Source organism: Ptiloglossa arizonensis, chromosome 3 (assembly GCF_051014685.1).
Source record: "Ptiloglossa arizonensis isolate GNS036 chromosome 3, iyPtiAriz1_principal, whole genome shotgun sequence".
In the NCBI taxonomy this organism is placed as follows: Eukaryota; Metazoa; Arthropoda; class Insecta; order Hymenoptera; family Colletidae; genus Ptiloglossa; species Ptiloglossa arizonensis.
This window is the reverse complement of record NC_135050.1, coordinates 1,423,394-1,436,197: the sequence shown is the minus strand read 5'-3', so window position 1 is coordinate 1,436,197 and position 12,804 is coordinate 1,423,394. Positions and strand designations below refer to the sequence as shown.

General features: G+C 44.0%; 1 protein-coding gene across 6 annotated transcripts in view; it reads left to right on the top strand.

The window, feature by feature from the left end:
- The first annotated feature begins 4,972 nt into the window (after positions 1–4,972).
- Positions 4,973–12,804, top strand: part of Serca (ATPase sarcoplasmic/endoplasmic reticulum Ca2+ transporting SERCA) — an 82,649-nt gene continuing 74,817 nt past the window's right edge. For 2 of the 6 annotated variants that reach the window (XR_012991365.1, XM_076306452.1), the window contains exons 1-2: positions 4,973–5,282; positions 9,647–9,837. Coding sequence is in view for 1 of the 6 variants with exons in the window: in XM_076306452.1 (XP_076162567.1) it covers positions 9,720–9,837 (118 nt within the window). In the remaining 5 variants the exon portion in view is untranslated. Of the gene's footprint in view, positions 5,283–6,657; positions 7,021–7,304; positions 7,329–8,667; positions 9,115–9,646; positions 9,838–12,804 lie in introns of those variants that run through there. The other 4 variants (XR_012991368.1, XR_012991366.1, XR_012991369.1 and 1 more) reach the window with 4 other exon arrangements.

Below are 12,804 nucleotides of genomic sequence, written 5' to 3'. Positions count from 1 at the left end.
ACACGCGAGTCGGTGGTTCGGTGACACGTGCCCTCAAACCAACAGCGATCTCGTTTCGCTCACAGATGAGGAGAGGGGGTGGGGGTGGGGGGCACGTAAATCAACGTATCTTTCCGGATCCGTTTCTCTCGCTCGACGAGCGTTTCCGAGAATACGACCGCGGTTTCGCACGCGATATACTTCGTGTTACTTTGCTGCCCGTTTATTTTTAATCGGCCGCTAATATATTTACTTCCGATTTATTCCGTCTCGCGTGATAAACTCCGCGCGAAAGTGGCGGGGCGCGCGAACGAATCAGCTGGCCTGGATGGAACAGATTTAACGCGAAACGGTGTCTCTCATGGACGACACGCAGATCGAGACACGGCCGTACATTAAGTGTATTTAGAATCCGTGCAAGAAGCAGAACGTTGACCGTGCGTTCTTCCTTCGTCCCCCTTAGCCCCCTCCCGTGACCGTTCCACGCTCGCTCGCTCGCTCGCTCGCTCTCTCTCTCTCACGCGCGAGGTGTTCGAGCGGCGTCGCGTGGGCGGCCGATGGTTCTTTTCTGCTCCTATTTATGAATTATGTTCCTGGGTAATTCTTCGCGCGTGTCCTAACGCGCGAAACTCCCTATCGAGTGTCATGGAGTAAACCCGTAACACGGTACACACGAGATTCAAAATTTCAGTAGGACAGTTTGAAGGTAAAAAAATACAAAGACGAGCAATACTTGTAAGAATACTGTCTTTTTATTCGCGTGTAGTTTTATATACGAGGGTGGTCCCAAAAGTAGCCGACCTGACGTATAGATGGCGGTAGTTGTTTGAAAAGTACGACTAAGGGAGAAAGTACCGACCTTACGAAGCTTAAGTTCGAAGGTTGACGACGCTACGTTATTTGATATTTGTTTGGCAGCCATCGATAGCGAATGCTCTCAGTGAATTTGTAAACATGGAGAAAATTGGTTATAGTTACGGAATACAATACTTTTGCTTGAAGGGCCTCGCTGCAACCGACATCAAAGCGGAGTTAGATTCTACTCTGGGGGGAGTCTGCTTTTTCGTTTACAATAATAAAATATTGGATGGCAGTCGAACAAATTAGGTAACTATGCCTGAAATGGTGACAAAAGTCTACAAAATGGTATTGGATAATCGTCGACTAAAAGTGCAAAACCAGCAGACATGGTAGACATCAAATCAAAAAGTGATGTACGTCGCATATTGACTGAAAATTTGGACACGAGAAAGATGGATGCCGCGATTACTCGCAATGGAACAAAAACAGCGTCGTGTGGATGTTTCGATCGAGTGTTTGGCGAGGTTTCATAGCGGTAAAGCCGAGTTTTTGCATCGATTTATGACCATGGATAAAACATGGGTCCATTGCTTCACACCTGAGACGAAGGAATGGTCGAAACAATGGACCGAAAGGGGAGAAGCGGCTCCGAAGAAGGCGAAGACAGTTCCATCTGCAGTGAAGGTCGTGGCGTCAGTTTTTTGAGATGCTCGTGGGACAATTTAACATTGATTATCTTCGGAAAGGAAAAATGATCAATGGCGAATATTATGCGAATTTATTGTAGCGTTTGAGCGATGAAATCGAGAAAAAACGGCAGCATTTGGCGAAAAAGAAGGTTTCGTTTCATCGAGACAATGCACCAGTTCGCACATCCGTTATCGCGATGGCCAAAATCAACGGATTAAAGTTCGAATTACTTGCCTCGCGCACCCTATTCGCCAGATTTAGCCACCTCGGATTATTTTCTATTTCCAAACTTGAAAAAATGACTCGGTGGTAAAAGATTTACCAACAACGAAGAGGTGGAGTCTATAAACAGGCTATCGAAGCTATTGAACATCCTTGGGAAAAGTGTATATCGATCTAACAGAAGACTATGCAGAGAGATAAAGATATCTTTTCCCAAATTTATTGCGTTTTCTTTGTTAGATCAGGTACTTCTGGAACTAACCCCATATTTTTTTCCTTTTCTGGGACTACCCCCATTATTTATTGTGTTTTCTTTGTTAGATCAGGTACTTCTGGAACTAACCTCATATGTTTTTTCTTTTTCTGGGACTAGCCCCCTTATTTATTGTGTTTTCTTTGTTAGATCAGGTACTTCTGGAACTAACCTCATACGTTTTTCTTTTTCTGGGACTATCCCCCTTATTTATTGTGTTTTCTTTGTTAGATCAGGTACTTCTGGAACTACCCCTATATGTCTTTTTTTTCTGGGACTACCTTCATTATTTATTATGTTTTCTTTGTTAGGTCAGGTACTTCTGGGACTACCATGAAGATATATATGAATATAGTTTTGTCTAGTTGGTTCGAGTTTGGGCACGGTAGATGAGAGTGGGGCTAGGGCAAAGTTCGATGTCATTCAGGTACTGTCATCCCTGAACTATGATTTGTTTCGATGCGTCACGAGGGCAAAGTTTGATGGGTGTCATCCGGGGGGTGGATTATCTCAGCGATGAGTCGCTCTGATACCTCACACGAGCTAGAACATCACTCGGTAGTACATCCCTGCTCGTCATTGGTATCCGTCTAATCAACGGAGGTAGAGCGCGTAGGTAGAACTATGGTATTGTGGTCACGTTAGTAGTCAAGAGTGGACAAATCCCGCTTTCATTGAATTTGGAAGAAGATCGTCGAGCCGAGTGTCCCGAGGAATACCTCGAAGCTGAAAATTGTGATCTTACGACGGTATATTCAAAAGCGTAGTCACGAGAAGACGTTTGGCGACCTAGGGGGGCCACGAGAGAAAATGTTTTATCGTTAAAATTATTAGAAAATAATATATAAGATATCTGATGTATTGTTATATCTTATATAAAATATCTTTTTAAAATTATTAGAAAAAGATATCTTTCCAAGCTTTTCTCTGACGTTTCGATCGATTTGTCTCGATCCTCTCCAGAAGAAATAATAAATGAGGAACGTACAAAAAGGTAATTATTTATCGTGTATTAAATACGTGTAGTAGAAAGAGTTATATAGAATTATGGATGATAAAATTCTATCACATTTCGTTTTGAATGTAACGTATGGTAAATTTCTGTTATAGTAACCGATACTTAAAATTGAAATCAACGTTGCCGCGAGGTCTTGTTCTCTCTTTTTCAGCCCGTGTTGCGTCTGAAAATAAAAATTGCGACAAATTTTACAGGAAACGAGTAGGCACGTTTCTCGCTAGAAGTTGGACGAAATTTTTTTTTCGAGTAACCAAGTGACGTAACTTCGAAGAGGAACCAAGTGTTTCGAATACCTCTGAGCACAGTTGTTACATTAACAGATTCGTATCGATATATTTACGATATTACACGTTAAAGAACGCTCGAGCAATCTCGTTTTTGGTAAAGCCCGAGATAGCACAATCTTATTTTGAGTTATTTACATGTTGGACCACGCGACGCGGAAGGAAGGAAAATTATATAACGAGTTGTAGTTTCCACGAGACAATCAAGGTTCGTCATCGTGTGCATGTCACCGAGGGGCAATAACGGAACAAAAGCGACGGAGCCTAATCCGTTTGCCATGTTCGGCGCGATAATATAAATGATGTGTCCCGAATGACCGAATAACAAATTTCTCGGACAAGTTCGGTCGTTGGGGGTCTTCGTCGATAGATTGTCTTTGAGGTTGTAGCTGATATCGCATTTGGACGCGTGCCAAGCACCTATTTTCGATCTTAAGAAAAATGTGTACCTTGAACGTTTCCAATAACACCATTACATCGGGAAACTGGATAAACGCGTTCGATCGTACATAATTCGTTGCTACTTTTGATCGATCGTTAAATCATTCGTATTATAGTAAAATCTTCGCGATCCGAAATACCATCGATATATAAATCCGAAAAACCTGAAAACCGAACGAGCAAGATACCCGTACCCGGATCGTCCGTCCTGCTTCAAATTCGATACTCGATTTTCATCGTTTTGCACCGATTTGTAAATTTTCTGATCTTAAATGTCAAGATCGGTGTTAGAACTATCGAACTTCTTTTCAAAATCGCTCGATTATTGACGAGACTTTTGCAGAAATATTCGGTGACAATTATCGAAATAGAAAACTAATAGATTTGCTCTTCCTCCTTCTTAATTTCAAATATACGTATGCGATCAGGTACAACTAGGAGTACATTCATTGTTGGTAGTTCTAGTGTTAAAGTTGAAGTAAAAATTAAAAACGAAACGAACGATTTTCCCTTTTGTATCCCGTTCTGTATAATCATACTTCTTTACAAATTCTCCGATCAACGCGGATAATGATCTACGATCGTTAACCCTTTGCACTCGAAGCTTTTCAGCCATTTTTATTTCAATACTCCACGTACATAGGTTTACATCTTACAAGGGTGTAACATTTCAATTCCAACCTTCCGCATACATACGTTTACATCTTACAAACGTGTAACATTTAAATTCCAATTTGAATTCCAAGCCGCAAAGTCTTCCCGGATTGGAAAAAGGTACACTGAATTAAATGGCGAGCTCGAGTCTTCCCCTCGAGTCCAAAGGGTGAACCAAACCGTTCTCTGGCTGCATTTTCCTCGAAGGTGTAATTGTTCCCCTTTTCACGAAGATCCAATCATGGAGAAATATACTACACATGGAGAATTCACCGTTAATTCGTTACAAGAGAGCGTAAGGGAGTCGCGCGCGACGAATTGCGTCCTGGTACCGGAAGTCGTGCTGGAGAACACGGTGAAGAGGTTCGTTTCCTCGTCGCTCTGGCACGGTATCTTCTTAAACGATGGAGAAGACTCGAGCTCGGTCTCCCCGGTGAGCCGTTTCGAATCTTCGCGAGCGTGTCGGCTGGTCGGATTCGAAGGTTAAATCGAAAAAAGTGCGACGACAGTCACGGGAGGCTGTGCGGCCGTCGCCGGGACCACTGGCTTCCGGCCAGAGTTTTCCCTCGTTCGGTGTCTCGCCGCCAGGTAGCGACGCCTACGGACTATTTAAAGGAATTTCGGCGACGTTCGTCGCTTCGTTTTGTTCAGCAGCGCAGGCGTTGCCCTTTGAATGTTTGTTTGTTTGTTTTCGCCCTGACCCTTCATGTAAAGAGTAAATAGTAAGCACGCGTTTCGAGCGATGCTCAGGGAGGAGTAGCCGATTCGGAATCACCAAGGAGTCTCAGTTACACAGTGTGACAAACAATTGCGTTTTTTTTTTTCAAACACGTCGTATACGATTACGTGTCGGCCTGACCAGTGCGAGGCCGGGACCTACGGTGCCGGTTCGACGAAGCGACTGTAATAGATAAAAACGGGCCTGGTGAAAGAAGCATTGGTAAGTCCGCTCGTTCGCTCGTTCGCTCGCTCGCTCGTTCGCGAGCACCGGTGACACCGCCGAGTTAGTGTTTTGTGATGGTACATGCGACAGTGCGAACCGACGGGAGGATAGAAGAGCGGAGATAAATGGACAGCTAGCAAGTGTTGTGTGACGATAAAGCTAAAAGGGACTTGGCCGGACCGTGGACCGTATTGTGGATTTTTTTCACGGGGGAGAGATCCCACGAGCCGTTTAACGATCGTCCTATCGTCCGAGAGATCCCCGTAGTGTGTTCTTGACCGGTTCTCGGGGTCTCGAGTTCCGGTGACCAGTGATTGTCTCTCTTTGTTGAAAGGATAGACTCGAGTATCGGATAGAGTACGATAACTCTTAAAGTTTCTCGTTGAACTCGTTCAATTTCGAAACGCTAACTTGTTGATTCCTGGCGAGATCCTCCATACGAGGCTACGAGAGAAACGAGTATTAGTAGCTTCCTGTGCGCGAGCATGGTCTTCGAACTAACGAAAGACGGAATAGTTCTTCTCTTTTTTCTTTCATTTGGATAGACAATTCTACGTACTACGGACGTACCGTGTCCAGTGATGTATATCAAAAGTTCGATATTATTGGATGATCGTAGTTTCATCGAGCTCGGTGTGTCCAAGTATCGGCTAGACTAACATAGCGTATTGCTTCATCGGACGTGTCGATGTGAGGCTCACGTTACATACAAACACGACCTCTACTTGTTTGCCAACAAACGTACTACATTTCCTATCTTTATAGCCCGTCCACCATGTTGCATCTCATCTTCAAATAGAAACCGTTCCGCCACACTGCAACGATTCGAATATTATATCACCGCCAGTCGGTTACCTAACAATATTTTTGCATCGACCTATCGTTCCTATTTACCTCGAACGACTCATCCGGCGATTGCATCCACTCTCGATCTTTCAAATATATTCCATCGTGGCGTGTACGTTCGTTGAGTCGGTGCGATAAAAAAATAACTGGAACGAACTCTGTCTACCTCTGATCGGTGGGTGTCTTTTCCTTAAAGTATACCTAACGCGTCACAATTACCAATGTGAACGCGAACGGACAATGTTTCGGTTGCTTCGACGAACGCCATGTGGACTACCCTGAAAAGATACCAAGAAAGGATAGAAGAGCGGAGAAAAATCGGTAGAGTCGCGATAAAGATAAGGAGGAGAGGCTTTGACGCGAGAGGGATAGCTAGACGGTAGAGGCCGATAGAGAGAGAGAGAAAGAGAGGGGGGGGGGGGAGAGAAATCAGAGTGCCTCCTGGCCACCTCTGCCAAAATAATTAGGAAGTCGTCGTCAGAGACGTGCTAAAATCGTCCGCTAGGGCACGCGCGTTTTGGCCGGCTAGTCGCTTCCCGGGCGTTCGAGCGAGCTGGTCGTCCGGACAGGTTTCGGACCGGTTCCCAAGTGTTCCGTCAGTCCCGTGCGACCAACCGCCTGTTTAGCCGCAGTCGTCTGGCCTTCTAGCGCGCGCTTTATTCGAAGTTTACCTAACCGAACCTTGATATGACCGTTTGGGCATTTTCGTCGGTGCAACGGGACAACCGCTCACATTAGCGTCGAAAGGGTTAGTTGGCGGGAGTTTTTAATACTTGTTCGAATTGCGTTTCAACGGTAGAACTACCCACGGTGAACCTATCGCCGCGTTACGCGTATGAGAGAAGTTACCACTGACCGTATACGTATCTTCGAAGTTAGGTGGGGAAAGGTGGGTAAATTAATTCACCAGTACCATCAGTTGTCCATTTTGATCATTGTTCGACAATATTGTAGACAAAGACACCGTTGATGATCGACTGATTTTTGAAAGAAGTTTGGAACAGGTCAAATTTATCCCTTTGGTAGTTCTGGTGTTAAGAGAGTGAGAGTGAGTGAGTTTGAGTGAATGAGAGAGAGAGAGGGTAGAATCGGTCGAAGAGGTCTGATCGAACGCGACGTTTCGTCCAGGTGTCATTCCGTCGTAGTCTCTGTTCGGAGCTTGAGATCCTTGATCATCGAACTCGTTCGGGTCAGAATGTAAGATCATTCGCGGAATGGTTGAACGCGGCGTGGTCGTGTGGCGAGTTCTTTATACGCGGTGTCACTTGCAACGGATTCCTGTGGCCGTAACCCCTGTTGACCTCCGATTACATCGCTCATCCATTGACGCTTAAGTTTAGCTAGCGCTAACCTTGGCTTTGGACGTTTCCTAGACGCGACCATCGAACTTGAACACGAATTTCAAGTTCGACGCGCGCCTCGACGACCTTGAACCAACGCGCGACAATCGATCGACATTGAGATCTATCGATCGCGGCCTCGATCGTTTCCATGTGCGCTTAAGTACTAACGTCGTTTCGCAGCTGGATAACGCGCAGAGACGCATAGGATCCATCACGCGCGTCGGTGATCGCACCTACGTGTCAACCGATCCTGGAAAACATTGCACAGGGCCCCGTCGAGTTCCCAGATGGGATCGCGTCGATGTTAAGGATACTAATCAATAAAAACAGTTTCTCCAAGAATTTGTTCAGATTTATGCCGATAGCACCGTACAACGCTCCCGTTACGTTCTCTCGTGTTAGATAAGTTTTGACGCTTCTCGTGGACAAGATCGGTTCTCGCAACTTTCCCATTGTGTTCGAATAATAGTGTGAAAAACATCGAGTCGAAAACCAACGTCGAATCGACGCGAAAGTAATCGCGTATCCGGATTCGAATTACGCGTGTCGTTGATCACCGTACGCATTGGCGTATCGATGCGTATTCGGTAACGCAACCTCGCCCCGAATTGGAGAATATCGTAAAAAACGATCATTTATTTCGAGTGCGCGCGTAACGTAACCCCGAGTACAAAGTCGATGAAAACTAAATAAGAGTACACTCAACTCGCGCTTTCCTCGGTTATATAATCGGTTTGAAAAATTTCATAGTTTCCAGCCCCCGGGCTCCACCGTTACGTAACCGACAACGAAACAAACGTTTCTTTGTACGTTTGGTTCCGGTCGGTGTCGATCGTAACGAAATTGTCACCTCGGTAGACACACGGACAGCATCGGAGAACCGGGCATTAAAAATTCTCCGAAATGAAATTATAAGAGCAAACAGTTACATAACGACAATATAGTAATGTCCTTTGAATGTCTTAAAATACGCGCCAAGGAAATAGACTAGCAGAAGACTGAAAATAGCCGAGCGCGTCATACTTCACGAACGCTGTCCAGCCAATGGCGTCGCTCCACATGCTCGGTTCGCGCGACCTGCACGCATTTCCCCGCGGCGTGGCGCGCCGTTCGTGGCACGCGTTTCGTGAAATACGCGACAAACGTGCGAATGTCTGTCACGGAAATTCCACGCTTCGGAAGCGACGAGGCATCGGGCACGAACCGCGACAGTCGGTTACGTTATTCGCGACGTCGTCCGATATTTACGTTGATGCGATCGCAGACGGCGCGGTGGCAACTGCGCTCAATTTGTTAATGGCGCATTCCGCGAGGTGGCGCACGTGCGCAATGATTCGCCGTTCGCTGTGTCAGTCTCACGGAAGAGGAGGTTTGCTTAGCATTTAGGGGAAATATATCCGTTAAGAAAATGACGTGCGTCTCGAATTTCTGTGCCCGCGTGTCATGATACGTCGTGTTCCGGCCGCAGGACAATTGTAATCGGCGTCCGGCGAATTTGTTCGTGCCAGTTCGTTTTCTCCTTGGTTTTTTTTTGTGTGCTCGAGTGCATTTTAGGGACCTATAGCTAACCTAAATATTCGGCAGCCGTAACGTAATTTCTCTGTGACACGTCGTCAACGAACATTCCGTACCCGTTTCTGGTGAGTTTTGTTTTTCGTCGGTTCTTGCGTCTCGAAGTGACTCGAACCGAACCAGGAAAGTCAAGTTGTGCACGCGTCGCGAACTTTTTCCAGTTCGACGTGATTTCGACCCGAGACAATTTGCGACACGATTTACGAATACTGCGTGCACGCGGTTGCACTCGTTCTCGTGTCCTTTGTCCGAATTTGCTTTTTCGGTATTACTATTTCAATGCCGTTCTCTGGTTAGGTGAACGCGCGTGACTCGTTCGTTTCGATTGCGAATCATTCATAATCGAAGCTTCGTATTCCTTTTTCCATCGTACTTTCGCGATCGAAAATCGAGTGTACGAAAACGTTCGTTTCTCCTCGCTTGGTTAATAATTTGTATCGTTGCACTGTCACTTTTTTATTCGCATAATCGTTCCGTGCATTTATCATCTATATTTTGTATCATTAATCTCTGCTCGATGCTGTGCGAATCACTCTTTGTAAATAATCAACTTCACCGGTGATTAATTTAGTTCTAATTCAAGTTACGTTTGTATTGCAGAAACTATAGTGTGAATGAACGTGGACAACCATTGAACAGATAAGATTAGTGACGTACTAATACAGAAGCAACCATGGAGGACGGCCATTGCAAAACCGTGGACGAGGTGTTAAATTATTTCAACGTCGATCCTGAGAAAGGATTGTCCGTTGATCAGGTCAAGAGGAACCAGGAGAAATACGGTCTCAACGGTGAGTAAACGCTGCGACGTTATTGTTTTTTAATCTACTCGGCTCGTACGTGCAATCCGTTCGCTTCGCTATTGGACACGGTAGAAGCGATTCTATTGTCGATATACATTGCGTTAGCTTTTCCGTTCTAAATACAAAGAAACCAGTGTCTATTCTCAATCTGTATTGCTTGTTGTTTTTACATTAGAAATTGAGCAGATACGATTGGTGTGCGCAATGTTCTAAATATAATAAAATACGTGTCGTGGAATGTTATTTATCATCCGTAACATATCAGAAATAGTACGCGTTTCTATTGTGTATGCATACTTAATGGAAAGTCACGTGATACGTTACGCTACTATCTGTAAAGCGAATGTAACCGTTACGAGGTTCGCGTAATACAGGAATTACGCGTTTCTATATCTTCTTGGCGCGCAGAGAAGCCACAGGAATCTCAAAATACACGTTTGGAACCGATGTCGTTTAGTCGACGTTCCTATACGTATGTCGCGAACCTATCCGCTCGGTGAAGTCGAGTAGCGCGGTAAAAGTGACTTTTATCGAGCTACTCGCTAGCATTGGTCTATACAAGACGCACGATACTTATCCCCACCCCGTTCGATTCCACTGCCAGTCGGTTGGTACACGTGTTCGAAGTTTCCTGAATGGCCCGCATCAGCGAAATGCCTTGAATCATCGCTTCGCTGTTCTATAGAATTTTATTGTATCGATCGGTTACGGGAACATTTCTCGTCGCTGTATAATACAATTACGTAGTTCGAAGAGAGTTCTATGACGCTCGTACGCAAACAAACGTATACGGTCTATGTACATTTTAAAATTGCAGTACATACGATTGCACGAAAAATTCGTAATCTTAACTGTTCCCGGAACACAAATGTATTCTTACGCGTTTCAAAAGTCGAAAATCGTGCGCATCTCTCGATCGAATCTTGCAGAAAATTTTTATTAAAATACGTATCGTCGTGTACGAACGAGATCTCGATCTTTTCACACGTCAATGAGCATAAAATAAATAGAATATCATCGATCGTCGATGGTATTGAACGATTGTAACGAAGCGCCTTAAGCTCCCCCTCGATAAAAGCGAGATAAGCAGTATAATCTTACTTTAGGACACGTCGTTCGATTAAGTTCCTCGAAGGAACGTTTAACTCTTTCAGGTACAATTGTTAAAGGTATAAAACGATACAAAATAAGCAAAACTGAAAAATAGATTAATCAGATATTTAATTACGAGATGAAATATTAACACTGTGTAAACTTGTATGGATTTATTTCGATTTTTCACGGTGGGTTGAAAAATATTCATTCGTATCAAGGAATTAAAAGTGCGGAACATTTCTTAACCCGCTACGCTCCAAAGAGTTAACACCGGACGTCATCTGAGAACTATACCACTTTGAAAATCATTAAACGAGGAACAAAACGAAAAGAGTGCCGCAAGGTTGCGCTCATTTTTTTTTTTTCCACGTTAACTTCTCTCTCTACCGTTTGAAAATAACAGTAGGTCATAGATTGTCAATAACGGCCTTGAATCGTAGCATCGTGGCATTCATGGACAACCAGTCGGAAGATATGCACTGTATCTCACCTCGAGCAGCGTAGAAACTCACGCGTACACGTGGAATCGATAAAACGGATTAATAAAGAAGAAATATAAACTTCGAAACGTTTACCACGATCCGATCCGTACGTGGAAATTATTCGACGGCTGTAAACAGAACGTGTTCGTGTAGAGCATAATAGTACGTATATAGAGAATGTGTGCACGTAGAGCACAATAGTGCACATATAGTGGAATTTGTCCATAGGAAATTTCTTCAAGAAGGTGAGATCGAGTCTCGAAGGTTTTAATGTCTTTCTAATTTTTTTAACGCAGCTTTTCTTGGGACTTTCTTCCAACAGAATGATAGAGCACTAAGAGCTGAATATTTTTCGTGTGAAAAATTTTGCTCTATTATGTACTGTTACAAAATTGTATTTGAAAAATGAAATAGAAAGTGGATAATTCATTTCAGCCGATTTCGAGCGATTGGAGAACTCGTAACTACTTTCGTTTTCTTTATAACTTCGCAATCGTGCGAGATACAACAAAAATTTTTTACGAAAAATATTCAATGTTTAGTGCTCTGTCGTTCAACTGTGAGAATAGTCCCTCGAAAGATCGCATCGGAAGAATGAAGAAATGTTGAATCTTCGGAGCTCGGTTTCGTTCTCTCGAGAATATTTTTTATCGACAAAAAAAATTGCGTCGTACACAACCGAGTACACTTTACCGTGCACACAAATTTTCATTAAAATCGGATTTATAGATCGGGGGAACTTCCTTTCTAATGTAGCGCACGAATATTTTCGTGAGCCACTTTAGGCTCCACCTGTTCCGTCAATGAGGGTCGAGTTGGCGAATACTAACAATAGCACGGAAAACGTACTCCACTAATTGAGAATTAAAATTATCAAAGCTATCGCTCTCACGACCAATGACCCAGTACTACGTCGTCTTGTTTTGAAAAGAGAGTGTCGTATCTTGGGAATTGAAGTCGAACATGTGATCTTGTTTATTTCGATTCGCTGCCTCGTAATTTTCGTACACGGAAGGACGTATTTGATGCTATTATCGTGCCATGTTTTGATTCACCGTAAGTCGTCGAAAATTACGACAGAAGCAGAAGTCCATCGTTTCGGTACGCTCGTTGTACACATTGGACCGTTACAGACGTTGAACGTCGTCGACAGTGAAATTAGCGAATAGTTATGGGTCGTGAATACGACTCGTGTTTGTCACATTTGTACCGTAATCCGAGCCGCGAGGGTAACGTAGCATTACGAGGCAACGAGTTAATAATTCAAAGGGAATTATGCATTTCGGGAACTCGGACCGAATAGAACAGTCTCGTCAGCGACGAAGCACGTGCTTCAATCTTACGAAGTGGTATCAGTTATTTTTTTTATCTGTTATTT